At 39.6% G+C, this 27,754-nt stretch overlaps 2 protein-coding genes across 3 annotated transcripts; one reads left to right on the top strand and one right to left on the bottom strand.

The window, feature by feature from the left end:
* Nucleotides 1–2,949: 2,949 nt before the first annotated feature.
* Nucleotides 2,950–5,838, top strand: LOC118820377. The gene is made up of 4 exons (XM_036588690.1): nt 2,950–3,620; nt 5,333–5,434; nt 5,518–5,580; nt 5,749–5,838. The coding sequence occupies exons 1-4, from the start codon at nt 3,060–3,062 to the stop codon at nt 5,800–5,802; spliced, it is 780 nt and encodes a 259-aa protein (XP_036444583.1). The 5' UTR covers nt 2,950–3,059; the 3' UTR covers nt 5,803–5,838.
* A 4,364-nt stretch (nt 5,839–10,202) lies between these two features.
* LOC118820717 (granzyme M-like) lies at nt 10,203–25,088 on the bottom strand. 2 transcript variants are annotated; one of them, XM_036589135.1, is made up of 5 exons: nt 24,969–25,088; nt 22,648–22,807; nt 21,789–22,000; nt 13,242–13,366; nt 10,203–10,486 (listed from the first exon to the last, which is right to left on the bottom strand). In XM_036589135.1, exons 1-5 carry the CDS (start codon nt 25,009–25,011, stop codon nt 10,307–10,309), a joined length of 720 nt encoding a protein of 239 aa, XP_036445028.1. In that variant the 5' UTR covers nt 25,012–25,088; the 3' UTR covers nt 10,203–10,306. The 2 variants fall into 2 exon arrangements, with proteins under 2 accessions (XP_036445028.1, XP_036445027.1); XM_036589134.1 differs by lacking the exon at nt 24,969–25,088 and having other exon boundaries at nt 22,648–23,021.
* Nucleotides 25,089–27,754: the final 2,666 nt, after the last annotated feature.

Below are 27,754 nucleotides of genomic sequence, written 5' to 3'. Positions count from 1 at the left end.
ACCTCACTCTCTCGCTCTCAATCCCTTAAACTGTTTTTCTTCTCTTTCCACAGATGCTGTCCTTCAACTGATCAAATCCAGTAACCCAACCACCTGCCCACTGGATCCCATTCCATCCGCACTGTTCCAGTCAATCTCCAAGGATCTACTGCCCTTCATCACTTTTCTCATTAACAAGTCCTTGTCATCAGGTGAAGTACCATCAACGTTGAAGACAGCAAGAGTACTTCCCATCCTGAAGAAGCCCACGCTTGACAGCTCTAATGTCAACAACTACAGACCGGTATCACTCCTTTCTTTCCTTTCAAAAATTCTTGAACGTGCAGTCTATAATCAACTGTCTCTCTTTCTCACGCAGAACCAGCTCCAGGACCCCAACCAGTCTGGCTTCAAACCAGCGCACTCAACAGAAACTGCTCTTATAGCAGTGACAGAGAAGCTCCAGTCAGCAAGATCAGCCAGTATGTCATCTGTCCTGATTCTTCTTGACCTCTCAGCAGCTTTTGACACGGTCAACCACACAATCCTTCTGGACGTCCTCTCCAACCTTGGAATCACTGGCTCTGCGTGGAAATGGTTCAAGTCCTATCTGGAGGATCGCTCTTATCAGGTAACATGGAGAGGGTCCACATCCTCTCCATGCAGGCTCTCCACTGGTGTCCCACAAGGCTCGGTGCTAGGTCCTCTTCTCTTTTCTCTTTACACTAGCTCTCTTGGCAATGTAATATCATCTCATGGCTTCTCTTATCACTGTTATGCTGATGACATTCAACTAATGCTTTCTTTCTCACCCTCTGACACACAGGTTTCAAGTCGGATCTCGGCATGTCTGTCTGACATCTCTTCATGGATGGTAGCTCACCACCTGAAGCTCAATCCTAGCAAGACTGAGCTGCTATTCATCCCTGCAACTACAGGTCCTCATCATGATCTTGCCATCTCATTCGAGAACTCTCTGATTGTCCCGTCAGCAGAGGCAAGAAGTCTTGGTGTGGTTCTGGATGGCCAGTTATCGTTCTCGACTCACATTGCGAACCTAACTCGGTCATGCAGATTTCTCCTATTCAACATCCGGAGGATCCGACCCTTTCTCTCTCGAGAGACCACCCAGGTGCTAGTGCAGTCTCTTGTCATCTCAAGGCTTGACTACTGCAACTCGCTCTTGGCTGGTCTCCCGATGCAGGCCATCAGGCCTCTACAACTCATCCAGAATGCAGCAGCAAGACTCATCTTCAATCTCCCAAAGTTCAGCCACGTCACCCCACTGCTGCACTCTCTTCACTGGCTTCCTGTAGCTGCACGCATCAGATTTTAAACCCTTATGCTTGCCTACAAAGCCAAAAATGGACCAGCCCCTCCCTACTTGATGGCAATGGTCAAATCTCGAACTGTACCACGAGCCCTTCGAGCTTCGAGTACAGCTCGGCTTGACCCGCCATCCTTCAAAGCGTGCGGAAGGCAAACATCTAGACTGTTCTCTGTGCTGGCACCCAGGTGGTGGAACGAACTCCCACTGGCCGTCCGTACAGCAGAGTCTCTCGCTGTCTTCAAATGCAGACTGAAGACACACCTGTTTATTCAGCACTTAAATGAGCACTAAATTAAGTATTGATTGTAATGTATTGTACAGCACTTATGTATTGTATTGTATTGTATTGTATTGCACTGTTCTGTGTTTAACTCTGTCCCTTTTCACTAGGTGTCAATGACCTTCTGATTCTAGCAGTATCTAAGTTTAGGACTGTCTTTCTCTCTAACCTGTTGGTAGCTAGCAAAGATTCTTTCTCTGGATAGACAAAGCACTTTTTGTAAGTCGCTCTGGATAAGAGCGTCTGCTAAATGATGTAAATGTAAATGTAAACAGAAGCCAGTACTAGTGTGAATGTTACTGATATGATACTTCAGGAATAATAATTATATTCAGTGACTCTTTCAATGACTGTGTTTACATGCAAAGATTTTTGATTACAGATTAGGACTGAGGTGTTTATTCTCACTCTACTCAACAATCTGATGAAAATCTCTGTTTACATGCTCACTACAAGTAATCAGATCCAAAATGACACATATGTGTAGAGAACCACTTAGTGTAGACGTTACCATGACAACCAGCATCACGTGAGTCCAGTCAGAGTGAGACGAGCAGCAGTGAGCAGCGCTTGTGTTTTTAACTGCTTTAAAATGATGTCAGACTCAGGAAAACGTCCTTCACATGTCCTTATTAAAGAAGGCTGAGAGGAAGACGTCGTGTTCTGAGACACATAAGCTGGACGTCCGTCCCACCGCCGTCTTTTAAAGATCAGAGCATAAACTTCGTCTCCTCTGCAGACCAGTTTCTGCTCCGCCATGTTGAACGGTATAAACTCTCACTATGACACGACGAACATGATCAGAACGGACTTAAACTTTCCGATAGGGAACGTAATCAGATACAGGTGTTTACATGGATATTATTCTTCTATTTAACTGATTATTTACAGGATTACCCACCTGGATCAATTGGATAGAAACTATTCCGATTGGCCTCAATCAGACTAGACTATTGTGACTGAGGTGTTTACATGGACGTATTCTATTCTGATTGAGCTATTAGTTAGATTATTAATAGATTATAGGGCTGCATGTAAACGTGGCTAATGTTGTATCCCTTCAGAATAGAGTTAAAACCAACACTAGAAGTTGAATTTAGTTCTTAGACCAGTTTGCACTGTATTGAATGAGCTCTTGAAGTTTTTCATTGCTGTTTGAACTGTTTAATGGTGCACTTTGTCAGAGACGCCAGTACAATTCATATCAGACATGAAGAGCAGTTTATAATTTAACTGGCTTATACAGTAGAAAACATCTACTTCACCTCAACATGCACTCTGCTATTCTTACTAGGTGACTGTAACTGGTGGTGGGGCCACTTCCTGATTACCTCACTGAAGCCAGAGTGTTTTGCTATTCGTAGTTGGTGCTGTATAATTTAGTACTGATGTCAAAGCTGATTTCCACAATTAAGATTGAGATTTAGAGTTCAGGTTCTCTGCTGTTTGGTACTGGAACGTGAATTAGGAATGGCAGCGCGAAATGTACTAAGGGCAGCCAGGCTGGCTGTTACCAAAGAGAACAGACTTCTAATTTTTGTGTTAGTTAGCCTTGTTGTTGCAGAAGACTATGTTGGGAAAGAATTTCACTGCCCTTGCAAATCCGACTTTAGAAAAAAGTTTTTCTTTTCCTACCTGCTGATACCTGCCTTCGTTGTTTTTGCTGTCATGTATTGTATTATGCGTGAGCTGCAGACATCCAATACAGAACCTCAACAGCAGGAATCTAATGAGGAAACTCAAGGGCTGGAATCTATTAGGGGAGCTCCGATGTCTGGAAGACTAAATGAATGTTCATTTAAACAGATGTCTGGAAAATGGAGACAATTCATTTTTACCTTCTGGTGTTTTATTCCAAGTATTTTTTGGATAATCTTATTTTTCTGTGATGGCAGATATTGGGCTTGTTATCATACTACATTTGAAGGAGATGCTGACAGCACTGCAAACGCTCCATGGGAATGGTGTAACACAAACCGAACACTGACTGCTGCCCAGAAGAAAGCAGAGAAAGCCTATAACGACTCTAAGGTAAGCTCAAATCTAGCTGATGTGAAATATCATGATGTTAAATATTCTAGCTGCGCAGTGTAGAACCCCCTTCTTAAAACTTTCATCTACAGATGTTTATTGTTGCCACTGACTACCTTGACTGAGTGGGGGTTGTTAATACACTGGAAGGTAGAATGGCCTCTTATGTTTTAGTTTTAAGCTGTAATAACAGGAGGATGGAAAGTGCAAAGAGAAATAAGATTCAAGGCAGCTTCAATGCCGTATTTGAACAGACAGAACAGTTGAACACAGATAGTGGATAAAGTAACTCAATAGAAACAGACAGCAGAGGGTTGTGTTTCAGGATGTCTTGAGTAAGTTCATCTCATTTGACAAAATCGACTTTAGTTCCCCTTTAGTGCTTCCCCTTTTCTAAACTTACATTAGTACAAATGTATTTTTCCCTTCAGACTGTACAGCTGAAGTTCAAGTTTTTCTTTTCATGTTAAACTTGGTCTCATGAATCCACAGATTCTTACGCAAACTTTGAACGAGCAAAGCAAGATGTGCTAAAATTAGTAATTACAACCGCTATTCCAAAAAGTTGGGATGCTGTGTTAAATGTAAATAAAAACAGAATGCAATGATTTGCAAATCTAATAGATCCACATTGTATTCACAATAGAACATGGAACACATATCAGATGCTGAAATATGCAAGGTCTTCCCTGAAAGAGACGCTGTCTGGATGGCAGTATATGTTGTTCTAAAACCTCTATGTACTGTTCAGCATTGACGGAGTCTTTCCAGATGTGTAAGCTGCCCACGCCACAGGGACTAATGCAACCCCAGACCATCAGAGATGCAGGCTTTTGAACTGTGCACTGATAATAAGCTGGAAGGTCCGTCTCCTCTTGAGTCCGCAGGGCATGGCGTCCATGGTTTCCAAAAAGAATTTCAAATTTTAAATCACCACAGAACAGTTTTCTATTTTGCCTCAGTCCATTTTAAATGAGCTTTGGCGCAGAAAAGGCGGCAGCATTTCTGGATTGTGTTGACATATGGCTTCTTCTTTGCATGATACGGCTTTAACTTGCATTTGTGGATTGTACGGCAAACTGTGCTCACAGACAGTGATTTCTGGAGGTGTTTCTGAGCCCATGCAGTGATTTCCAGTAAAGAATCATGCCTGTTTTCAATGCAGCGCCAACTGAGGGCCCGAAGATCCCAAGTGTCCAATATTGATATTTAAAGTCTTCACAATTTTACTTTGAGGAACATGTTGGAAATTGTTCCACAATTTTTAGATGCAGTTTTCCGCAGATTGGTGAACCTCAGTCCATCTTTGCTTCTGAGAGACTCTAAAATGCTCTTTTTATACTCAGTCATGTGAGTTAGTGGCAAATTGCTCCTCCAGCTGTTTTTATTAGGGACACTTATTTTTCCAGACTTTGTTGCCCCTGTCCCAATTTTTTTGAGGTGCATTGCTGCCATCAAGTTCTAAATGAGTTAATATTTTTCATGAAATGGTAAAATGTCTCACATTCAACGTCTGATTTGTGTTTTATGTTCTATTATGAATAAAATATGGGTCTATGAGATTTGCAAATCATTGCATTCTGTTTTCTATTTACATTTATTTGCATCTTCCACAGCGTCCCAACTTTTTTGGAAATGAGGTTGTAAAAAACATATCTGAACAACATGCATGAAAAGAAACAATAACTATGTTCTGTGTTTTTTTGTTGCAGTTTGGAGGTTTCATTGCCCTCTTGGTCTCCACAATTGGAATACTGATATTATATATTACGTTTGATAAACACCGTAGAGAATATGGAGTCTCCAGTGAACAGGTCAGTTCTCCATCCAAGGCTTGTTTTAATCTGCAGTGGTGAAACAACTAGATATCCTCATGATCAAACTATCCCCTTCACAGACAGCAGCAGAGCAGGGCACTGCTGAGGCACAGGAAAGTAGTGGACAGAGGACAACTACACATGTAAATTTAGCCATCTTCAAACTGTTTTCATAAATAAATTACAGATAAACTACAGTAAACACTGGTTTATACATTAGAAAAACACTGTTAACATCTACATCAGTGTAGTACAGCACTGCAGCGGAGAACAACTAGATATTCCTAATGATCAAACTGTTCTCTTTACAGACTGAAGCAGAAGGACTTCTAATGGCAAAACTTCCTGCGACGGAGGAAAGCTGAACTCTACATGTGTAAATTTAGACGCTGAGACGCCGACCCTGCACAGTTTTTCAGAACAAAGAGCTGACGAGGTCATCCAAGACAGCATCAGTTCATCACTGAAACATTTTATCCTCCTTGAACTCTTTATGCTTTTTTTATTGCATAATTCAAATGTTCTTTTGTATTTTATTTTCTAATTTACTGCTATACAGGCTGTAGTGTCATGAGGAGGCTGACTGCCAAATAGTTTCCCCTTTTTTACTTCTAGTAACTTTTCTTGTCTGTTGTCGGGACCAAGGGCTGCCCCCCTTCAACCCCAGGCCTCCAACATAATATTATAAATAAAAAATAAATCTTTTACCGACTAAACACTTTCACTAATAACTGTTCTAAGTTCTCAGAAGATGTCAAAAAGGAAAGAGTCTTCAGACGCTGAGTTTGTGGAAGAGGAGTATCAGGTGGCTCAGGGTCTCGAGAGACCCAACTGCGCAAACAGTGTTCCAAACAACAGTTTATACCATTTATCTGGGGTAGTTTGATATCCCCCCATCTTACTTCTCAAATTTTGATATTAGCTCATTCTGTAATAGGTTTATCTCTTCGACTGAAACCCTAAAATAGCATGCAGTTACCTTACACTCTCAGAAATAAAGGTGCTAAACTGTCACTGGGTCAGTTCCCCTCTTGTCACTGGGGTGGAACCCTCAAGGCTCCATCTCAGTACCTTTAGTCAGGGAACATAACTGAACCATAATCCACTGAAATGATATCTTCTAAGCTGTACTGACTCCACACACCCCGTCTCGTCTCCAGGCTTTCATTTTATTGTTCTGTTTTAGAACATTTGGTTATGAAAAGGTACAAATACGAACTTTTCACCTGGAAAAAAACTGTTTAAGGTTCACAATCAGACCTTACGACCACTGTACAACCTTTGAGAGAACACATAGATTTGTTTGTACCTTGATGAACAAAAAATGTACCTGCACAGAACATTTATTAATAACAGTGTATGACAGGGACGTTCAAGATCTACCAGATCTACCACCCTGTAGATTTTAGCTCCAACTCTAATCTAACCCACCTGATCCAGGTAATGAAGGCCCTCAGGAGCATTCGAATATAACAGCTAGGTGTGCTGGAGCTCTGCAGGGTGGTAGATCTCCAGAACCAGGACTGGACATCCCCATCCTAAGGTAAATGATCTTAACTTATGGTTAATTTGATTTATAAAGAAAATTAAATAAATCATGTGTTACTTGGTGCTGTATTTACCTAATGTTTATCCAGCTAAGAGTACAATTCATATCATGTAAGTAAAATGTATTTTTTTTTTTTTTTTACCCAATTTTCTCTCCAATTTAGTCATCTCCAATTCCACCCGCTAGTTAGGACTCCCCCCAATCACACGATGCTATCAACGCTAGGAGGGTGAAGGCTAACACAGGCTTCCTCCGAGACCTGTGAAGCGCCACCACATCTTTTCGAACTGCCGCTCACATAACGTCACCGGACAGCTGAATGCGCTCGGAGGAAAGCGCCAACCGCCAGATCTGTTACGTCAGCTAACAGACGCCTGCGCTGACTAGCATCGTGTTGAGTGATGGGGGGAGAAGGGCAGCCATCCCACCCACCCAGGTCGAGGCCAGTTGTGCTCTCTCGCACTCCTGGCTACGGACGGGTGTAGCATCACCAGGGATTGAACTCGCGATCTCCTGATGACAGGACCAATGCTTGGACAGTTGCGCCACTCGGGAGCCCCCTGTAAAATGTATTTTTGATTTGTTTTCTTTTATTTTATTTTTCATTTTTTCATTTTACTCTATTTTTGTCTATATGATCATTCATTGTATACCTTTTGTAAAATTGTTTTTGTTAAAGATACAAATTATTTAACAAATAGATCTTTTTGGGAGCTTTTATTTATTAATTTTTGGGCCATCAGAAGAACTGTAGATTTCATACACAAGGAAGTGAACATATGCTAATGTGTCCTAACCTAAATAAAACTAAGCTAGAAGATTTGGAAACATGACCCAAAATCCATTCTATAACCTTTAATATTTGTCCTCTGCTTTTAGGCTTCAAAACCCAAAAAAAAGGGTTAACCCAGATACACAAATCCCAGCAATCACCAGGAGTGGGGCTAATAGATTTGCTTCAGAGTTTTTCATTGTTCAGTGAACAAAGTTTAATTTCACCATTAGTTGGGTCCAAGTAGAGACCTGAATCTCTTAATGCTCTGAATATCAGCTCCATCACTCAACATTGAGACAGAGTCGTCTACAAACACTGTAAAATGTCCCACAAAAGTGATATATCGTTAATTATCAACGTAAGTGTTTCTCAGTTAATAACAAACCTGAATTTAAAAATGATTTTCCTTTATTAAAAAACGTACATACTTACAAGATTCAGAGGCAAGTTTGCCATTTTCTCTGGTAGGAAGAGGTAGAAGGTCACGATATACACTATATTTCCAAAAGTATTTGCTCGTCTGCCTTCACACGCATATGAACTTCAGTGACATCCCATTCTTAATCCATAGGGTTTAATATGATGTCGGCCCACCCTTTGCAGCTATAACAGCTTCACCTCTTCTGGGAAGGCTTTCCACAAGGGTTAGGAGTGTTTATGGGAATTTTTGACCATTCTTCCAGAAGAGCATTTGTGAGGTCAGACACTGATGTCGCTTTACACCACTGCATTCAACGCTTTGCATTGCGCTTGGTGATGTAAGGCTTGGATGCAGCTGCTCGGCCATGGAAACCCATTCATGAAGCTCTTTATGCTGTTCTTGAGCTGATCTGAAGGCCACATGAAGTTTGGAGGTCTGTAGCATTTGACTCTGCAGAAAGTTGGTGACCTCTGCGCACTATGTGCCTCAGCATCCACTGACCCCGCTCTGTCATTTTACGTGGCCGACCACTTCGTGGCTGAGTTGCTGTCGTTCCCAATCGCTTCCGCTTTGTTATAATACCACTGACAGTTGACTGTGGAATATTTAGTAGAGAGGAAATTTCACGACTGGACTTGTTGCACAGGTGGCATCCTATCATGGTACCACGCTGGAGTTCACTGAGCTCCTGAGAGCGACCCATTCTTTCACTAATGTTTGTAGAAGCAGTCTGCAGGCCTAGGTGCTTGGTTTTATACACCTGTGGCCTTGGAAATGATTGGAACACCTGAATTCAATGGTTTGGATGGGTGAGTGAATACTATTGGCAATATAGTGTATGTCACATCTTGTAAATCATCTAGAATCCCAAGCTTAACAGTTGTAATTACAAGTTTGTCGGCCGTTGAAGTGCAAAATTACAAGTGGAAAATTGGGAATTTACAGTTTCCGACACCACTCAAATGCAGCATCAGCACTAGTCTGTTAGCTCGCTAGGCTACTAGAAAAACACACACAGAACCTAGCCCTAAAATAAACAAAAAACACAGGTGTGCTCTGATGCCATAGCACATATACATCCAGTCTCATATTTTGGTATTCGTTTGTGTTGTGCATTTTTGTAGTGTATTGTATTGTTTTACATTACACCTTCATAACATCTACCAGTTCCTTGTCTATGTTTTTAGGCTTGAGGTCTCAACTGAGGTGGTCAACACTGTGACAATGGAATATTGTCTGTGTCACATAAAAACTTTGTATATCCATTTTTTACGTTTTGTTCATTTATTTTCATACTTGGAAAAGTCCAGTTACGCTTTCGCTTGTGTTAAAATTTCATGATGAACAGACCAATAGAAAGGGTAAAAAATTACATTAATAGTCCAAAATGACATTAACTTTCACTATAAATTAAGATTTTTTTTCCTTCTACTGTAAAGTTGCCATTTTGGAGATACTGGGTTTTCTTCTGACAGAATAAAAACAATGAACTGAATTTTAAACTGAGTAAATTTCTGTTCTCTCTTTTAATGAACCAACATCGCCATCTAGGTGCTAAAGTGTGTAACACACCCAGAGGAGATAAACAAACTGCTCAGTGAATATAATGAAGCCCTAATGATGAAACCATCTGCATTCCTGGGCTACACTTTCCTTTCAATTGAAAAATCTCCATTCAGGATGTTGTTCAATCAAGGACTTAGCCCGGTCCAGGAAACTGACCCGTACAATTTAGTCAACTCTGTATGCCTATAATCATATTACAAAGGTATCACTTGCTGATCATTGGCTGATCACATTCATTTCAGGCTTAAGAAACTTATGATGCACTTAATTTTACTGTTGAACACTTTATTGTTTTTTTCTTTACATTTTGAGTAAAAAATGCAGAAATCTGCAAAGCAAACAAGGAAACTGCAATTCTGACCAGTTTCTGCAGTGTGTTTCTCTGCATAACGTGCATATGAGAAATAAAAAATGCATGACAAGCTCTGAAAGAGAGAGAGAAATGAAGAGGAAAAGCAAATAGAAACATTTTAATCAAATAAACGATGGAAAGGAAACAGATAAGTAATAAAACATTAGATATGTACATCTGTAGGAGAGCTAGCAGCTCTTAGGGGTTTATTTCAAAACGTCATCCAACCACTTCTTTATTGGTCCATAACATATGTCAACAAAAATAAATTTATTAGACTGTGATTCAATGAGAACTCCGAACATCATGTCTGCCTGTTTCTCCTTCTTAAAGAAAGATTTTTTTGAAACCGTTACTTTCTTCAGGAGACCGGAACCATAATCATCCTGTTGGGATAGAAATAAAGAAAGAAGGATTGAGAAAACATGTAACATGTTACTGTTTTAAAACAGACAAGAAGATTCAATAACTGACTACTTAAGAATTTAAACAGACTCCAAGTAGTCATGAAATGCTGTCCATTTCTGGTCCAGTTTCTGCCAGCCAAGTGTGCCACAATTGGTCTAAATTTGGCAGCTTGTGTCAGCTTGGACTCTTTTTCTTTTTAACTGACTGTCCAGAATCGGACAAAATACCCTTGCATGTACAGACCCTGCCATAACTGGGCTGGAAACAACCCCCAAATCCCCCCAAAAAAGGCTTGATGCTCCCAAATAAGCACTTATACAGTCAATGAGCACTTTATTAGGAGCATCTGGTCATTCAGGTGTTCCAATCACTTCCATGGCCACAGGTGTATAAAACCAATCACCTAGGCCTGCAGACTGCTTCTACAGACATTAGTGAAAGAATGGTCGCTCTCTGGAGCTCAGTGAACTCCAGCGTGGTACCATGATAGGATGCCACCTGTGCAACAAGTCCAGTCGTGAAATTTCCTCACTACTAAATATTCCAGTCAACTGTCAGTGGTATTATAACAAAGTGGAAGCGATTGGGAACGACAGCAACTCAGCAAAAAGCCACGAAGTGGTCGGCCACGTAAAATGACAGAGTGGGGTCAGCGGATGCTGAGGCGCATAGTGCGCAGAGGTTGCCAACTTTCTGCAGAGTCAATCGCTACAGACCTCCAAACTTCATGTGGCCTTCAGATCAGCTCAAGAACAGCGTAGAGAGCTTCATGGAATGGGTTTCCATGGCCGAGCAGCTGCGTCCAAGCCTTACATCACCAAGCGCAATGCAAAGCGTTGAATGCAGTGGTGTTAAGCGCCGCCACTGGACTCTAGAGCAGTGGAGACGTGTTCTCTGGAGTGACCAATCACACTTCTCCATCTGGCAAACTGATGGATGACTATGGGTTTGGCGGTTGCCAGGAGAACCGAACTTGTCTGACTGCATTGTGCCAAGTGTAAAGTTTGGTGGAGGGGGTTTATGGTGTGGGGTTGTTTTTCAGGAGTTGGGCTCGGCCCCTTAGTTCCAGTGAAAGGAACTCTTAATGCTTCAGCACCAAGAGATTTTGGACAATTTCATGCTCCCAACTTTGTGGGAACAGTTTGGGGAGTTTGGCCCCTTCCAGTTCCAATATGACTGCACATCAGTGAACAAAGCAAGGTCCATAAAGACATGGATGAGCGAGTTTGGTGTGGAAGAACTTGACTGGCCTGCACAGAGTCCTGACCTCAACCCAATGGAACACCTTTGGGATGAATTAGAGTGGAGACTGTGAGCCAGGCCTTCTCATCCAACATCAGTGTCTGACCACACAAACGCTCTTCTGGAAGAATGGTCAAAAATTCCCATAAACACTCTTAAACCTTGTGGAAAGCCTTCCCAGAAGAGTTGAAGCTGTTATAGCTGCAAAGGGTGGGCCGACATCATATTAAACCCTATGGTTTAAGAATGGGATGTCACTGAAGTTCATATGCGTGTGAAGGCAGACGAGCGAATACTTTTGGCAATATAGTGTATGTACTCAGCCAATCATCGGACAGCATATGGTGCATAAAATCATGCAGATACAGGCCAGCAGCTCCCATCCAAAATCAGAATCAGAAAAAATATGATCTTAGTGATTTTGACAGTGACATGATTGTTGGTGCCAGTTTGGCTTCTATAACTGCTGAACTTGTCAAATAGAGTTGTCTCTAGAGTTTACACAGAATGATGCAACCACTGATAGCTGATTAGGGAGCGTCTGCAAATTACGATCATACCTTATGAGCTTGTGCAGCCTTTTAGCTGAGAGAATATAAATATTGACCAGGTAGTTTTTAGAATGGCATCTATTTGTAATTATTGTTGATGAGGGGTCTCAAATAAGATTTCTGCCTGATTGAACTTTTGACTTTAGTGTGGTAAGCAACAGATTTTTAATAAATCGGCAAAATCACAGGAGACCATATAGTTCTAAACTATATTGCATTTGCATGTTGAACTCAAACTCAATCATTCTTCAGCGATTACTTTTTCTCTGTGTTCTCTTTTAGTCTTCTTTCATTTTTCTTTCACCCAGTTGTTTTCCTGGAGTACTGCTCTCTTGTTCTTGATTTCCGGACTTCGCACCATTTTCACAGCTCACAAGTTGACGTGTACATAATGTTTTCATCCTTACGTTCGAAATATTTCCATATCTTTCTCCACTTAGATTTGGCCATTTCACTAAACGTGAGATCAGTGATCAGTGGTGCTTTGTGTTAAGTTAAATTCTTAGTAAAAAAGTCTTTTTGAAATGAAAATGACAAGTAATCCAAAAGTAATGGAAAGTAATCAGATTACATTATTTTAACATAGTAATCCTTTGGATTAGGTTACAATTACATGTTTTTAACAGGTAATCAGTAATCTGTAACTGAATACATTTTTAAAGCAACCCTCCCAGCCCTGGACGTTGGTATCGGTGCATTTTTATGAGGTCAAGTACAACCATACAAACACAATATAAGGCTAATACCTGATAATAGTATAAGTATTGATGCATCCCTTCACTTAACAATTTACTGAACTATACTGAACTGTCTATATGATTTGTTGGAGAATGTAGCTGCTAGAAAACTGTAGTAATTTTGCTGGCATCATGAACCAAATGTAGTGGAAGCAGTAGAGTAGCTCACTAACCTAGACAATTAAAACAAATGTTGTTCCTACCTGGCACTCTGAATCCTTGCAAACAGTGCGTTCCCCACAGAAGATTCTCTTAGACTTTGTAAAGTCAGGCATTTCTCCACACTCACTGACTTTAACATCCAAGCACTTCAGATTTGTGTCAGAAACTAAAATAAACAGTTATTATTAATCATTCCATCGTGTACAACACCAGTCGAAAGCTTGGATAAACAATCAAAGAACACTTTGCATGATTAAAGTGAAAGCATTCTTCAGATTGATGGAGAATGTGCTGTACATGGTTCTATATAGCACCATTTTGAAAGGGGTTGTATATAGCACCCAAAAAGGTTCTTGTATCATTACGATGTTACACGTGTAACAACAGAAGAACCTTTTCAGTGCTATATTTTTAATAAGGTGCTACATATAACCACCTACAGCACATTTTTCAACGACCTGAATCAACCCTTTCGCTTTAATGGTTCTTTGAGTGTTCATGGCTCTAAATAGAACCATTTTTTTTTTACTAAAGAACACTTGAAGAAGCATCTTTTTTAAAAGTGTACTTATTTCTAGACTAGAACCAACTTATTCTAAGATTTCTTCTCAAGTAAAATGATCTTGCTGAATGGTCAGATAATTTCATCAAATTAAGTCATTTTCTCCTGCAATTCTTCTGCAATTTAGGGTTTGTTTTTTTGTATTTTAGCCAATGTTTCTTGCTGTGAACAAGGAAATGAAAAAAATCATATAAAATAGCTAAACAAACATTTTTCACAGAATGAACCACTTAAAATGTGGTTTAAAAGGTTAATGATGTTTTCATTATTTTAAGGTTAAATGTATTTTGAATTAATGCAACTGGGGCTGATTTAAAGTTACTGACCCTTATCTGACTGTAAAACGAGCACATTTCAGTGTGTTTTCCATCAATTTCGTCTTTGGCGTACCTGTAAGGTCAGTCTCACATTTGATAGGAGTGCGTGTCATATTTGGGTGTAATAGTTTAACAACGTGAATAAAAAATGCTTGATTTTTGGTTAATGAATCAAAGCTATAATCGGTATCCTTCATAATACCAATAATAAGAATAAAAACTATATAAGAAAATAACAGTAATACTGTGTGCACACAGCAATCCAGTACAAAAAAGCACGTATTTTACGTGTAAATTGACATAAACAAAGGCTGCAACTACTCCATGTTCCATTTAAAGACATATTACACTGTGCTTTTGTTTTATTCTACTGACTCCACCCACAAAATAAACAATACAAAACACAGCTAATGTCATACACTGCAATAATACAGCGTTTAAATTAGTAGTACTAATATTAGTATTATTGTAGGAAAGTACTTACACTACTCAATCACATCATTTAGCCATCTTTAAAGCACTAAGACATTTTGTTTACTTCACCTTAGGGGTGGGAATCTTTAGGCACCTCACGATTTGATTCGATTATGATTCAGAGGGCTGCGATGCGATTATAAAACGATTATCGATGCATCTCGATGCATCTTTTTTCTCTATACAGGATTTCTAGCTTCCTACTGTCTGAGGACTTGGTAGTTTTAAAGCAAAGTATTTGTAATGATCCATGATGTACATACATTACGGATCATTACAAATACTTTCCTTTAAATATCTAAAGTATCTTTTATTAATAAATCAAATGGAAGTGATGTGGCAAGTGAACTAGGAGGCTCTCATTCAGAGACGCTGCTGCCACTCATCTGCGATAAAATGCGCTGTGGCCCTGAAATAAGATCCAGTGGTAATGGGTGACCACGCAGCACGTTACAGCCATCCTTCCCGTTTTCTTTAGTGATCTTATAACTCCGGTTTTGGTCTCGTTGTAGAGGGCGGGGGGGGTGGGGTGGTATTTTCGAGAGTGGACGCTGAATCAGCATAGCGCGAAAGCCCTGGTTCTCAACGACCGAGAACAGACAGCAGGTCACATAGCACCGAGGTCTGGCCTCGCTAGTAGCGAACAAAAAAACAGAGATTAAGACGAACATTTGGAGGACTATTCGCGTTTATAAGCAGCGCGGTTGGTTAAATCTGCAACGAGAGTTAAAAAAAAGTTGCGAAAATGAACTCGCTTCTCTTTCGAATTTTCCCGTTCCACCTTAAATGGTGCAGCAGTTACATTCAGCGCCTAAGGCAGAATTTAAGGTGGAACGGGAAAATTAGAACGAGAAGCTGGCGAATGAGAAGCGACTTCAGCCTCGTAAAACAGCCGGACGCTGAGACATTTTACAAGAAACTCTTCTACTTTTAAAGAAAGGTTTTCTGGCGGAGATGGGAGGAAAGCGGCTAAAGCTAAAGCTTAAAGCAGAGCGAAGTAAATCTGCGCTCTCGTTTATATTGTTTAGTCTATACTAGGACATCATCACATACTGAGACACACTGGACATTAAATGTTGTGGCTCCCAAGGTGGTTTGATTTTTGTTGAAAGGTCAAAATGGCTCTTCTTATCATTTGGATTGTGACTCCTGATCTAACCTGGCTTTAATGCAGAGGGAGCCGGTCGGATTTCTCACTCATCCAGTTGTGTTTTTGTTATGTGCCGCCACAGACTGTCCGGGCGCTGCACATACCCACTTCCAGTTCCGCCTTTTGCGTTCCGTCAACATTACGTTATAAATTATATATTTCGAAAATCAATTTTTTACTTTTGGGAATCGATTCAGAATCGTTCACGTCCGCATCGCAGTGCATCTAAGAATCAAGTTTTTTCCCGCACCCCGTACTTCACATTATATTCTATCCAGTGTATCCAGTGGGCGTCACTTTAGCAGTATAAAGTTTGGTTAGCAGGGGGGCAGTGCACTCACTGGGTGTGTCTCAAAACCTAGTGAGCTTTCTACATAGACAGCATTTTACGTCACAATATGTGCGCTCCCGACAAGAAGGCTGTCCCAATTCTTAGATATCTCAAATATGCTGCCTACTGATGTCTCTCATTTTGGCCCAATATCGAGAGAGCATCGGATGTTTCCTCAATAGCTGGTCTCGTGCAGTGGGCGCGAACAAGCGGCGACGTCACTGCTGTCTAACTAGAGTGACTCATTTATCTGTCTTATAAGGAGAGATGACGGTTGGAACGCTGCCTACTTAGACAGCTGCCTATGTAGACAGCGGCTACTTAGAGAGCTCACTAGGTTTTGAGACACACCCACTGTGCGCTCACCAACACTACCCTTACAGTGAACAGCAGTGATTGAAGTGATTGGGAATTGATTAGGGTGACCACCAATCCAGGATTTCCCTGGATTGTCCAGGTTTTTGTTTGCCTGTCCAGGAATCCATATATTTGCATATGCATTTCTTATCATTTGTGTAGGCTGCCCAACATGCCAAAGAGGAGAACTGGCACTTGTGTTTTTCCATTTCACGCACTAATTCTGTACTATCTCTAAATTACTACCAGTTCACAGTCTGAAAATGATACAGCATTTACAGCAGAGCAATGTAAGTATATTTATAATACTGTACTGTATGTAACATTTTACTTATTCCATTATTTTTCCATTTTACTACTTTGTGGAAAAGATCCAGTGCACCTGATCCAGTGCAGCACAGGATGTTTGTCAGCACTTGGAAAATTTTTAGATCCTTATTTTTATTTTTTAAAAAAGAAACAAACAGAAATATCTCTCGCTTCTCAGAATCTCTCACTTTGTTTATGTACAGTTCTTATGTTTTATCAGTTTTTTTCCCTTCTCTTTGTAATGCAACTGCATCACTGAATTGTGATTAAGTGAATAATTAGCTGAGGCTCTGTGGCAGTAAAGAAGTGAAGTGTATCCTTTGAGCATTACTCCATGACACTTCACTCTAATGAAAATAAATAAATAAACAGATACATAAATTGTAAAATCATTCAGACCTACAGTACATTGACACACTTCCGCCTTGACATACTTTTGTACACTGCCTGGCCAAAAAAAAAGGTCACACACTCTAATATTTCGTTGGATCGCTGTTAGCTTTGATTACGGCACGCATTCGCTGTGGCATCGTTTCCACAAGCTTCTGCAGTGTCTCAACATTTATTTCTGTCCAGTGTTGCATTAATTTTTCCCCAAGATCTTGTATTGATGATGGGAGATTTGGACCACTGCGCAAAGTCTTCTCCAGCACATCCCAAAGATTCTCAACGGGGTTCAAGTCTGGACTCTGTGGTGGCCAATCCATGTGTGAAAATGATGTCTCATGCTCCCTGAACCACCCTTTCACAATTTGAGCCTGATGAATCCTGGCATTGTCATCTTGGAATATGCCCGTGCCATCAGGGAAGAAAAATCCATTGATGGAATAACCTGGTCGTTCAGTATATTCAGGTAGTCAGCTGACCTCATTCTTTGGGCACATAATGTTGCTGAACCTAGACCTGACCAACTGCGGCAACCCCAGATCATAGCACTGCCCCCACAGCCTTGTACAGTAGGCACTAGGCATCATGGGTGCATCACTTCAGCCGCCTCTCTTCTTACCCTTATGCGCCCATCACTCTGGAACAGGGTAAATCTGGACTCATCAGACCACATGACCTTCTTCCACTGCTCCAGAGTCCAATCTTTATGCTCCCTAGCAAATTGAAGCCGTTTTTGCCGGTTAGCCTCACTGATAAGTGGTTTTCTTAAGGCTACACAGCTGTTTAGTCCCAATCCCTTGAGTTCCCTTCGCATTGTGCGTGTGGAAATGCTCTTACTTCCACTATTAAACACATCCCTGAGTTCTACTGTTGTTTTTCCACGATTTGATTTCACCAAACGTTTAAGTGATCGCCGATCACAATCATTCAAGATTTTTTTCCGACCACATTCCTTCCTCGAAGATGATGTTTCCCCACTGTCCTTCCACTTTTTAATAATGCATTGGACAGTTCTTAACCCGATTTTAGTAGTTTCAGCAATCTCCTTAGATGTTTTCTCTGCTTTTTAGTTGTTACTGAAAAAATTATATCAAAAGAAAATTTTGATGAAAATCCTTTGAGCTAAAATGCAAGTTGTTCCAAGTTATTACTTCTTTTTCTTTTCAAGTTATGCCCTTTTTTCCCCTCTGCGTTTTTATGGAACACCATCAAGAAAGGGTTTTAAATGTTTATATTATTAACACAGTCTGTATCATCTGCATCATGATGTCAAAATCACTCACAGTTTCTGAATTAGAAGATTTAGGAATCTAAAGATTTCACACTTTCACATTTCCATGCTGGAACAGTAATTCTAGGGCCTCGTTTGTAGAAAATATCATGGCATATTTTTCATTTTTCTGTTTTTTGTTTTTTTAGGTTGTGTTTCTTGCTTTTCTCTGTTCTGTCTCTCAAAGTTGCCCACAAACATTCCCACTACGACTTTCTCGGAAGCGGAATCTCAGATTGCCTACCAAAGCCAATTTGCACACCTGTTCTCTGGTCCTGCACATGGACACGTCCACCTCAAATTTCACGTCTTTATCACTTACTCTGATGGGCTGTGGCTCAACCAAAGCCAGTCAAATGCACAATGTGGACTAAACACAATAGAGCATGTCACTAAAGAAGAAAGTGGATTGAAACCAATCTGTATAAAATGATTGAACAAGAATCTTGCCAAAGGCATGGAAAGGGTTCACATGTTTTTGCGCTGTTTCTCTAATTTCAAGGGGAAAATATGCCTCCTTCTAGCTCACACTACTGAGAGCAGTAACACTTTAAAGACCCAGGGAACCTTTATTTGTGTTTTCTTTTTAATTATGTTAACCCCGTAATTGGTCAGGGTCCGCCAGCAGGCCCAAAGTTTTATTACACATTTCTACAACCTAAGAATAGCTCAGCCAGTTTGCACTGAAGTCCCTGTAGTTACTGAATAATAAGCTTTAGTATATAATAAGACTGGGATTTTTTTGGGTTCTTGCAGGCAAACAGTAAACATGTACTAAGTAAAATAATACCAACAAATGACCAATAAATATATTTCACCATATTTCTCTCCTCTGGATGTAAACTAGGTGATCCTAATCTTGGGTAATGCTTTCCCCTGACCAATCACAAGGCTGACATCTGTTGCTCTGCCTACACAGAGCAGTTTCAGATTCAGTGGAACTTAGCGAGCTAAAGCTAACTCAGCATATCCAAAAGCTAGCAAGCTAGACCATCACATAAAAGTTGGGTAATGATTTTAGTTATGTGCAAGGGGTGGAGCAGGCTAGGAGTGTTGGACAGAGAGCTGTCAATCAAACTGTTCATTAGCCACGCCCACACAGTCCTCAGATGTGTGGGCGTGGTTTTATCATATTCATACCATATATTTTTCAATTAAGCTTTGCTAGATGTTTATTTTAGTATCATACAAACATGTTTAATATTTTACTCTGTGTTCCCTGGGACTTTAAAGATAGTATGGTGTTTTGTCTGACCGGCAAGGTGGGCAGTTCTAAAAGTTCAAATAACATAAATATAAAGGTACTAATTTAGAACATACTGATTTTTTTCGCACAAGCTTGAATATGAGTACAAAGGTATTTATTATAGAGCTGGGATGTGAGATTACTAAACGCTGGATAGTTTATCAACTCATAAACCAAGCTTGCATAACTGAGTTAAGCCATATGTAGTTCATAAGATCATCAGATCCGACACGAGTCAATTTATCTTCAATTGTTTAAGCCACTTTCATGAACCAGGCTGGTTGTAATAAGGTGCGTTTTTTATGTCATGTGTTTTCATAGCATTTTCCATTCTGTCTGCTGGTTTTCTGCCATTTTAAATGTGTATCATGGATAAAACAATGTGCATATCTATACAATTGGCGGTGGGGTGGTACATTTCTGGTGGTCTCCCTTAATGTTGTCACTAATAACTGTGTAGTTATGCATTAATAACACACGCAACAATGGTGGTGTTCACTGTTACTGATGGATTACAGTAGCACAGCTTATTGCTGTTGTTGGAACAAAATCCAAAATGGTAACTTTACAGGAGAAGGATAAAACCTACTTTGCTTTTAATGTAATTCAATGGAACCTGAATTTTTTCCAAGTCATTTTAGGTCATTTCTTTTGGTCCAGTCATCATGAAATTTACACACAATGTAAAGGACAACAGGTGTTGTCTCTATATTTTGTGTATATTTTCTATATATTTTGTGTATATTTAATATATTTCAGTTTGTTTTTTTTATTTTTACTTGTGTACTTTCTGTAGAGTGATTACCTGAACCTCACCACAAGCATTTCAATGCATAAATGCCTTAACATGTTGTGCAAATGACAAACCTGAAACTTGAAACGTGATTTTAAAATATGTTAAAAACTGAAAAATGTCAAAAATGGAGATGCGAGGTGCATGCGTGTGTATTATCTTCAGTTTTTAGTCATGTAATTACACAAATGTGTCTTGATAGTGGTAACAGCACATTTTCTCTTATGTAATAACACGTCATAGAATGAAGGTAATTACATTTGTAATAGGTGTGTAATTTCCTATATTATGAGAGAACTAACGCTATACATATGCACAAGAACCTCCAACTTTCCTAACACTGAGCTAGCTGTAGTAGTGTGCTTGTGATGGTAACCAAAGTTCTGACTTTAAACCTTCATGTAATGTGATTTATTAATTTCTACAGCAACAGCACATATTTCTAAAAGGACCTTTTATGTAATATATTCAAATATATTATAAAAAGTAACATCTGAATTATCAGTTTTTAATTTTGCTGTACCTTCATAACAACCACACTGGATGTCCACTAAAGTGTTACTATGGAACATTTGTGTTGTAATGTTGTGACCTGCAAATCACATAGATTAATAACTATATAATATCTGTAACATAAAGATATGTTCTGTTGCTGTGTAAATACCTTCAATCAGCAAATAGTTTAAAGCCAGAGCTTCATTTACCATGTCATAACTTGTGTACTACTACAGCTAGCTCAGTGTTAGCAAAGCTGGTATGTCCTGTGCTGATGCAGGTTAAATCCTCTTATAATGTAGGTAATGTAATTGCACCCATCCTGTTACAACTAGAAAAGTTTTGCTGGAAAAACAGCAGTTCATACAAATTCCATTACCCTCACCCTGTTACACATGTGTAATTACATAAGAGAAAATATGCTGTTACAGCACTTGTGTAATTACATGAGTAAAAACTGTTGATACTGTATTTACATAAGCTGTGCTACTGTAATACATCTGTAACAATTACATTATTGTTGCATGCGTTGTTTAACTGCCCAGGTAACAGAGACACTTAATATAAAGTGACCTATATAGACACCTCAGGGACCTCATACTCAGTTAAGTTTAGCAGCCTGAAGATTCTCCACAAGGGGGAGCTAGTAGTGCTCAAGTAGCTTATATCTGCTTCTGTAGAATGGAGGAACTTGTATAAGTAATGGTTATGGAAACATTTACAGTGTGGAACATTCATTTCATCAGCTAGATTGTGGATGACCCCAGGCCAAAAAAGCTGCAGGGGGGCTGTGGAATAGTGAATACTACTAGTAGTGATAGTGATAGTGATAGACTACTAACATATAATCACTTCATTTATTATTACAAGGCAAGTAATTAGGCAACTACTGCTCACCTCCTTCAGCTTTGAAACTATAGCCAGAAACCTGCAGTCCATCTCCCTCACGTGGGGTTATGCAGTCTCCAGAAGGCAGCACAGCAGGCTCGATGTCTTTCTCAGGCTTTGGAAGCTTCAGCAACAAGATGGGCTCATATAAAGGGCTCAGGATATCACTACTCTTAATGGCCAGTGGCTGCTTCTGATCATGCAGCTGTACTTTCAATGCGCTTATGGAAACAAAAAAAGCATGTGAAATCATAAACAACATCACTTCCCTAGTGAGAACCCTAACATGGCCTTAAAGGGGCATTCTACTAAATTTCCACATAATTCAGTGGTTGAGATGTAAACAGAGTCATTCAGAGTAGTTTGGTGTGAAATGGTTGATTGTAGAGACTCATACTTTACAGTGGTGGTGACAGGAACTACAACACAAATATAGCCATTTTATTTACTTTACAAAACCACCGTTTTCTGCACTCGTGACTGAAACGAGTGCTCTGTGATGCTGCATTATAGCTGGAAAGAGGATCATGTGTACACAGGGGTGTGTCTAGATTGACATACTAGTCTGTGAATGAACAGCATATTTAAATAGTAGATGTATTACAATGTTCTTGTCCATTTCAAGAGTTTTGTAAATATAGACACACTGTGCTAAATACAATTTTGTGTTGTATTTTGGGACCAGCAGAATGGAGGTGAAGTGGGGTGGAAGCTGCCACCCTTTCCACCCCAGAGATCCTACTTTGTTAGGCATGCAGTCAGCACATACGCTTCGATTAGTTAACTACAATAGCCTCAAAGCCGCAGTGCTAAAACTAAAGAAGCAAACTTCAAAACTAGTGAAGGTAGTAATTTAGAATCTACTGACCCGTCTATCCCACCATAGCAGTCCTTTGCAGTGATCACCCATTGCTTGTGGATGAGAGTTCCGGCGCACTTTTTGGTGTTAGATTCATACACCACCCACACATGATGGCGTCTCTCGGACTCATGACATTTGTTCACAGACACCACACACTTTACCAAACCTAAACAGAATAAAGAGTTTATAAGGTACAGCAAGGAGTTGACAATCATTGAGGTCAACCTTTGTCCTTTTTGTTTTGACAAGAATTGAAATTTTAATGAATAAATATAATTGTGAATTGAGAACATGAGCAGAAGCACATATGAAAGACGCTTCCTCCTAATCCACCACTATATCAGCGTCGCTGCAGTGCTGAGAATGATCCACCACCCAAATAATACCTGCTGAGTGGCGGTCCTGTGGGGGTCCTGACCACTGATGAACAAAGTAAATGTGATAATGAATACAATTTGCAACTGTAGAACTACAAAGTGTTCCTATATGGTCAGTGGAGCCGATATAGGATGATGAGTTTAGGAACAAGGAGTTGCACCTAGTATATATAAGCAAAAAAGGTAATGAAAAATGTCTTTGAGGTTAATTAGTTCTCAATCTCACACTGGAAATATGAAGAAATAAAAAAAAACAAAAATCAAACCTTTTAATGTAAGTAAAACAAAAACCTCTATCAAAACTATTTTCAAACAAAACCACATTAGAATAACTGACCCAAGAAATTCACATGAACAAAATATAACTGACTTATAGCTGTCTCTGACTTTACATCTACAAGGTGGACCAACAAGGTAGGAGTGTCTAATAGAGTGGACAGTGAGTGGACACAGTGTTTAAAAACTTCAGCAGCACTGCTGTGTCTGATCCACTCACACCAGCACAACACACACTAACACACCACCACCACGTAGATGTTTCAAAGGCAGTGGTTTGGTTCCTGAAATAAGGGGGAGACATAGTTACTAACAACTCATATCATCAAAAGACTAAACATTGAACAGATATTAGAACAGTTAATTTAATGAAAACTATCATGAAGAAGACACTGAAGCAGGATGTATGCATGAGTAGAAACTTTTTAAAATGAAACAAAACACAAATCAAACACAAAAAGTTAAGAAGTTGAATTTAAGACCAGACAAGGAAACACAAGGGCTGTTTATGCCAGCAGACAAGACCAAGACTTAGAAACCGCCCCCCAAAAAAGAGGAGTTACAAACTACATACAGGTTAAAACACTAATAAAAAGGCTAGATTAGGGAAATGGAAGGAGAACGGAGAGGTCAGGGCCAGGAGTCTAAATACTTCAGAATACTGAAAACTACTCAAAATGAGAACACATGATTAGAAAACTATGCCGTACATGATAGTGAATAATTTTACAAGCATCACAAGAGTGGAAAGTATTTTTAAAGTGTAATTTATTACTTTACTTAAGTATTTTTTTTACTTGTACTCTCAAGTATTTCTTTATTTAAATACTTGTACACCATTACATTACCAAGAGACGAAAAATACTGGCTACTCCTTGCATTACAAATCTCAAAAGCTAGGAGAATTTTCTTTTTTATTTATACATCTCAGTGGAATTAATATTCTAATACTGTCTTTTTACAGTATACAAGCAAAATGCTCCTTAGAATGTACTGTTAATTACATTAAAAATGTATTACACTTTACACATACTCACAATGAAAAATATTTTGAGTATATTTAAAAACAGCACATGTTGTATATGTATTTTTAATATAAGAAAATACACAGCGGGGTCCAAAAGTCTGGGACCACTTTGAAAGTCTAGGATTGTCTCCATGTAATCCTGCAAATGAACAACAAAGATTTTTTTTCATTTGAAACAAAAAAAAAAGTTATGAGAAGTAAAGCGAAGAAATATTCACAATTCTGCTGTAGTTCTAAGTTGCTATTCAAACTGAAGCAAATCTGTGAAACTGAACGTGTTGATGCCTTTGTACAATAAGGTCCGATTTTTTGTTTAGTCTTATTTCTTCTATTGAAGCTTGGGTGGATGTGATCTACTCATCAGAGCCTTCTCTCACAGTTCGTGAGTTGTGAAGAAGAAGAAATTCTGATATTCATGTTAAAATTTCAAAGATCCTACAGTTCACTCAGGCTGTTATGCTGAGAATATAATTATCAATTAAATGATACTATAATTATCCATTAAATTTGTGAAGAATGCGAAGTGGTATCAGACTTTTGGACTGTATTTTTCTTTCACACGGGTTGCATAACTGTTAAATCTTAATTCCAGCTCAAACTGTTTTTGTTTTATATTAATTGTGAGTTTGGAGAATTTTCCTACTTACCTACTGCCCAAAGTGTGAGAATCAGGAAAGCAGTCTTGTGCATGGTGAGAACGTCTTCAGCTACTGGATAGGAGAAAATAAGCCAAACGTATCTGACTTTTAAACCTGTTCAACACCAACCATCACCCCACCTTCTCCAGTTCTCCACCAATCACACAACACAGCTTATCAACCAAACTCACCTCCGTTAGTGATCAATCTGCTGAGGAACTGATCTGGAACCGGCTTGTCTTTTCTCTGATGGAGCTGCAGGTGTGGGATTCAATAAAAGAGGCTGATCCTGGACCAGCAGCACAGAACTACTTCAGTTTAGAGATGAAAGTACAGTTTTATGCAAATGTTTGGGCACTCCTGCCAAATTACATATTTGTATGTGAGTTTAGAGACAAGGACAGTCTTATTTCACCTTTGTTAGTGATCAATCTGCTGAGGATCTGCTCTGAAACCAGCTTGTGTTTACTCTGATGGGCTAATCCTGAAGAACTACGTGAACTAATCAAGCACCACAAATGACTCACCTTGAAGTGCCAGTTCCCCAGACTCACATTAAGTCTAAGCCTAAAAAAATCAATTTAATTCAAGACTAGGCTTAACTTGTGTATGGGACTAGCCCAATAAGTGCCTACTAATCAACAACCACCAAAAATGTTATTTTCTTCACAGTGGAGTTCAGCAGAGGATGTTGACAAACATTTGGAATACTGTTATTTTACACAACTCAGCTTGGTCAGTGTGCACAATCATTGACATCTGCAGCGTTTTAGCCATGAAGTAGACTTCTCACAGTACTCACCTGGGATCAAGTCAAGTCACTGCTGTGCCAGCTACCAGCTTAGACCATTCAATCTGTCTGTGCCAACAGTCTGTGCTTTTTTGGACCACTGCCTGTGCTGCAGCCTTTGTGCTTACAAAGCAAACAATTTATATGTGAGTTATGGATCTCATGGTGGGGGAACCAATCACCCATTTTTGCACCATTATTAAATTATAAGAACAGATTGACCTGATGGCCAGCATTCACTTTCTTCACAACAAAGGGCACATATTAGTGACACTCCCAATAAATCAATATTTGAGAAAAGGTTGTTAGCGTTCGCTTAATCCAACTTGTATGAAACGAATATGAATCGTGGATCTAGGCTTAAAGGCCTTGATTAGTGAGTACCAGAATTATATACCTCCATTTCAAGGGACACTTTCCACAGGACTTATCTGGGATCAAATCATGTCACTGCTGCACTGAGAATAGACCGTTACTCAAATAATACGTGGTCAAGAGCAGTCCTGTGGTTTTGCTAATTAAGGTGGCCAGTGAGTGGATGCACAGGGTAGGTGTTTCTAGTAAAATGGCCAGTGAGTGGAAGTACAAGGTAGATGTTTCTAATAAAGTGGCCAGTGAGTGGAAAAACAAGGTAGGTGTTTTGGACAGTGAGTGGAAGTATAAGGGAGGTGTTTCTAATAAAGTGGCCAGTGAGTGGAAGTATAAGGGAGGTGTTTCTAATAAAGTGGCCAGTGAGCTGAAGCACAAGGTAGGTGTTTCTAATAAAGTGGCCAGTGAGTGGAAGCACAAGGTAGGTGTTTCTAATAAAGTGGCCAGTGAGTGGAAGTACAAGGTAGGTGTTTCTAATAAAGTGGCCAGTGAGTGGAAGTACAAGGTAGGTGTTTCTAATAAAGTGGCCAGTGAGTGGAAGTACAAGATACAAGCTGGTCATAAGTGTGGTTCAGTATAGTTGGTCTGCATATTCAAATTCAGACCATTTGCTTCAGTAAAAACAGGCCATAAAGAAGAGTAGTTAGATAATAACACTTGTTCTCATTATGAAAATGGTCTGTAGCAACCCTGATAAACTCAAGCGTATCCAGTCCTGTTCTTAACCACATGCTAAAGATAAGGCGGTGGTTGACTCCCTTATCCAGATGTGTGGGTTTTTTTTTTTTATGTGGAACTGCTGGAGCTGTTTGCCTATCTACTTCTTCAGTATTCTGGCAGCTGCCACCTGCTCCGGTTCACAGAAGGGGCTCTAGAGGTGTAGTATGCAGAGCTGCACTGTGCTACATGCCCTCCTCTGCCAAAGGGACATTAAATGTTGTTATTGTTGCTGTTAGTGTTGTTATTCATTAGTTTAAGTTATGGGTTGTTTGAGTTTTAGTGTGTTGGGCAGTGGGGTTAGTTAGAATGGGTTTGTGTCTACCATGTAATTGTAGAACTACATAGTGCTCTTATATGGTAAATGGAGCTGATAAAATGGACAGTCAGTGTAGAAACAAGGAAGTGGTTTTGGTTTTATGGCTGATGAATGAAAGAACATGAATATGTAATACAATAATATGACTAAGAAACAGGTGGCGGACTTCATAATCCAAACACCTGTAACACTTTACAGTGCTATGAGAAAGCATTTGCCCCCAACCAATTTCTTCTATTTTTGCTAATTTGTCACATTTAAATGTTTCAGATCATCTAACTAATTTTAATATATGATAAAGACAGCATGAGTAACCACAAAATGCAGCTTTTAAATGATCATTCTATTTATTAAAGATAAAGATTTATTCAAAACCTACATCACTCATGTGAAAAAGCAATCGCCCCCCTAAACCCAAAACAGGCTGTGCCACTGTTGGCAGTAACAACTGCAATCAAACATCTGCAATAACCTGCAATAAGTCTTTTACATTGCTGAGGAGGAATTTTGGCCCACTCTTCTTTGCAGAATTGTTTAATTCGGCTATGTTGGATGGTTTTTGAGTATAAACTGTCTGTTTAAGGTCTTGCCACAGCATCT

The sequence above is a fragment of the Colossoma macropomum genome, unplaced genomic scaffold (genome assembly GCF_904425465.1).
Source record: "Colossoma macropomum unplaced genomic scaffold, Colossoma_macropomum, whole genome shotgun sequence".
NCBI lineage: Eukaryota > Metazoa > Chordata > Actinopteri > Characiformes > Serrasalmidae > Colossoma > Colossoma macropomum.
Note: the sequence above shows the minus strand (reverse complement) of the source record. Positions and strands in the feature narration are given on the sequence as shown.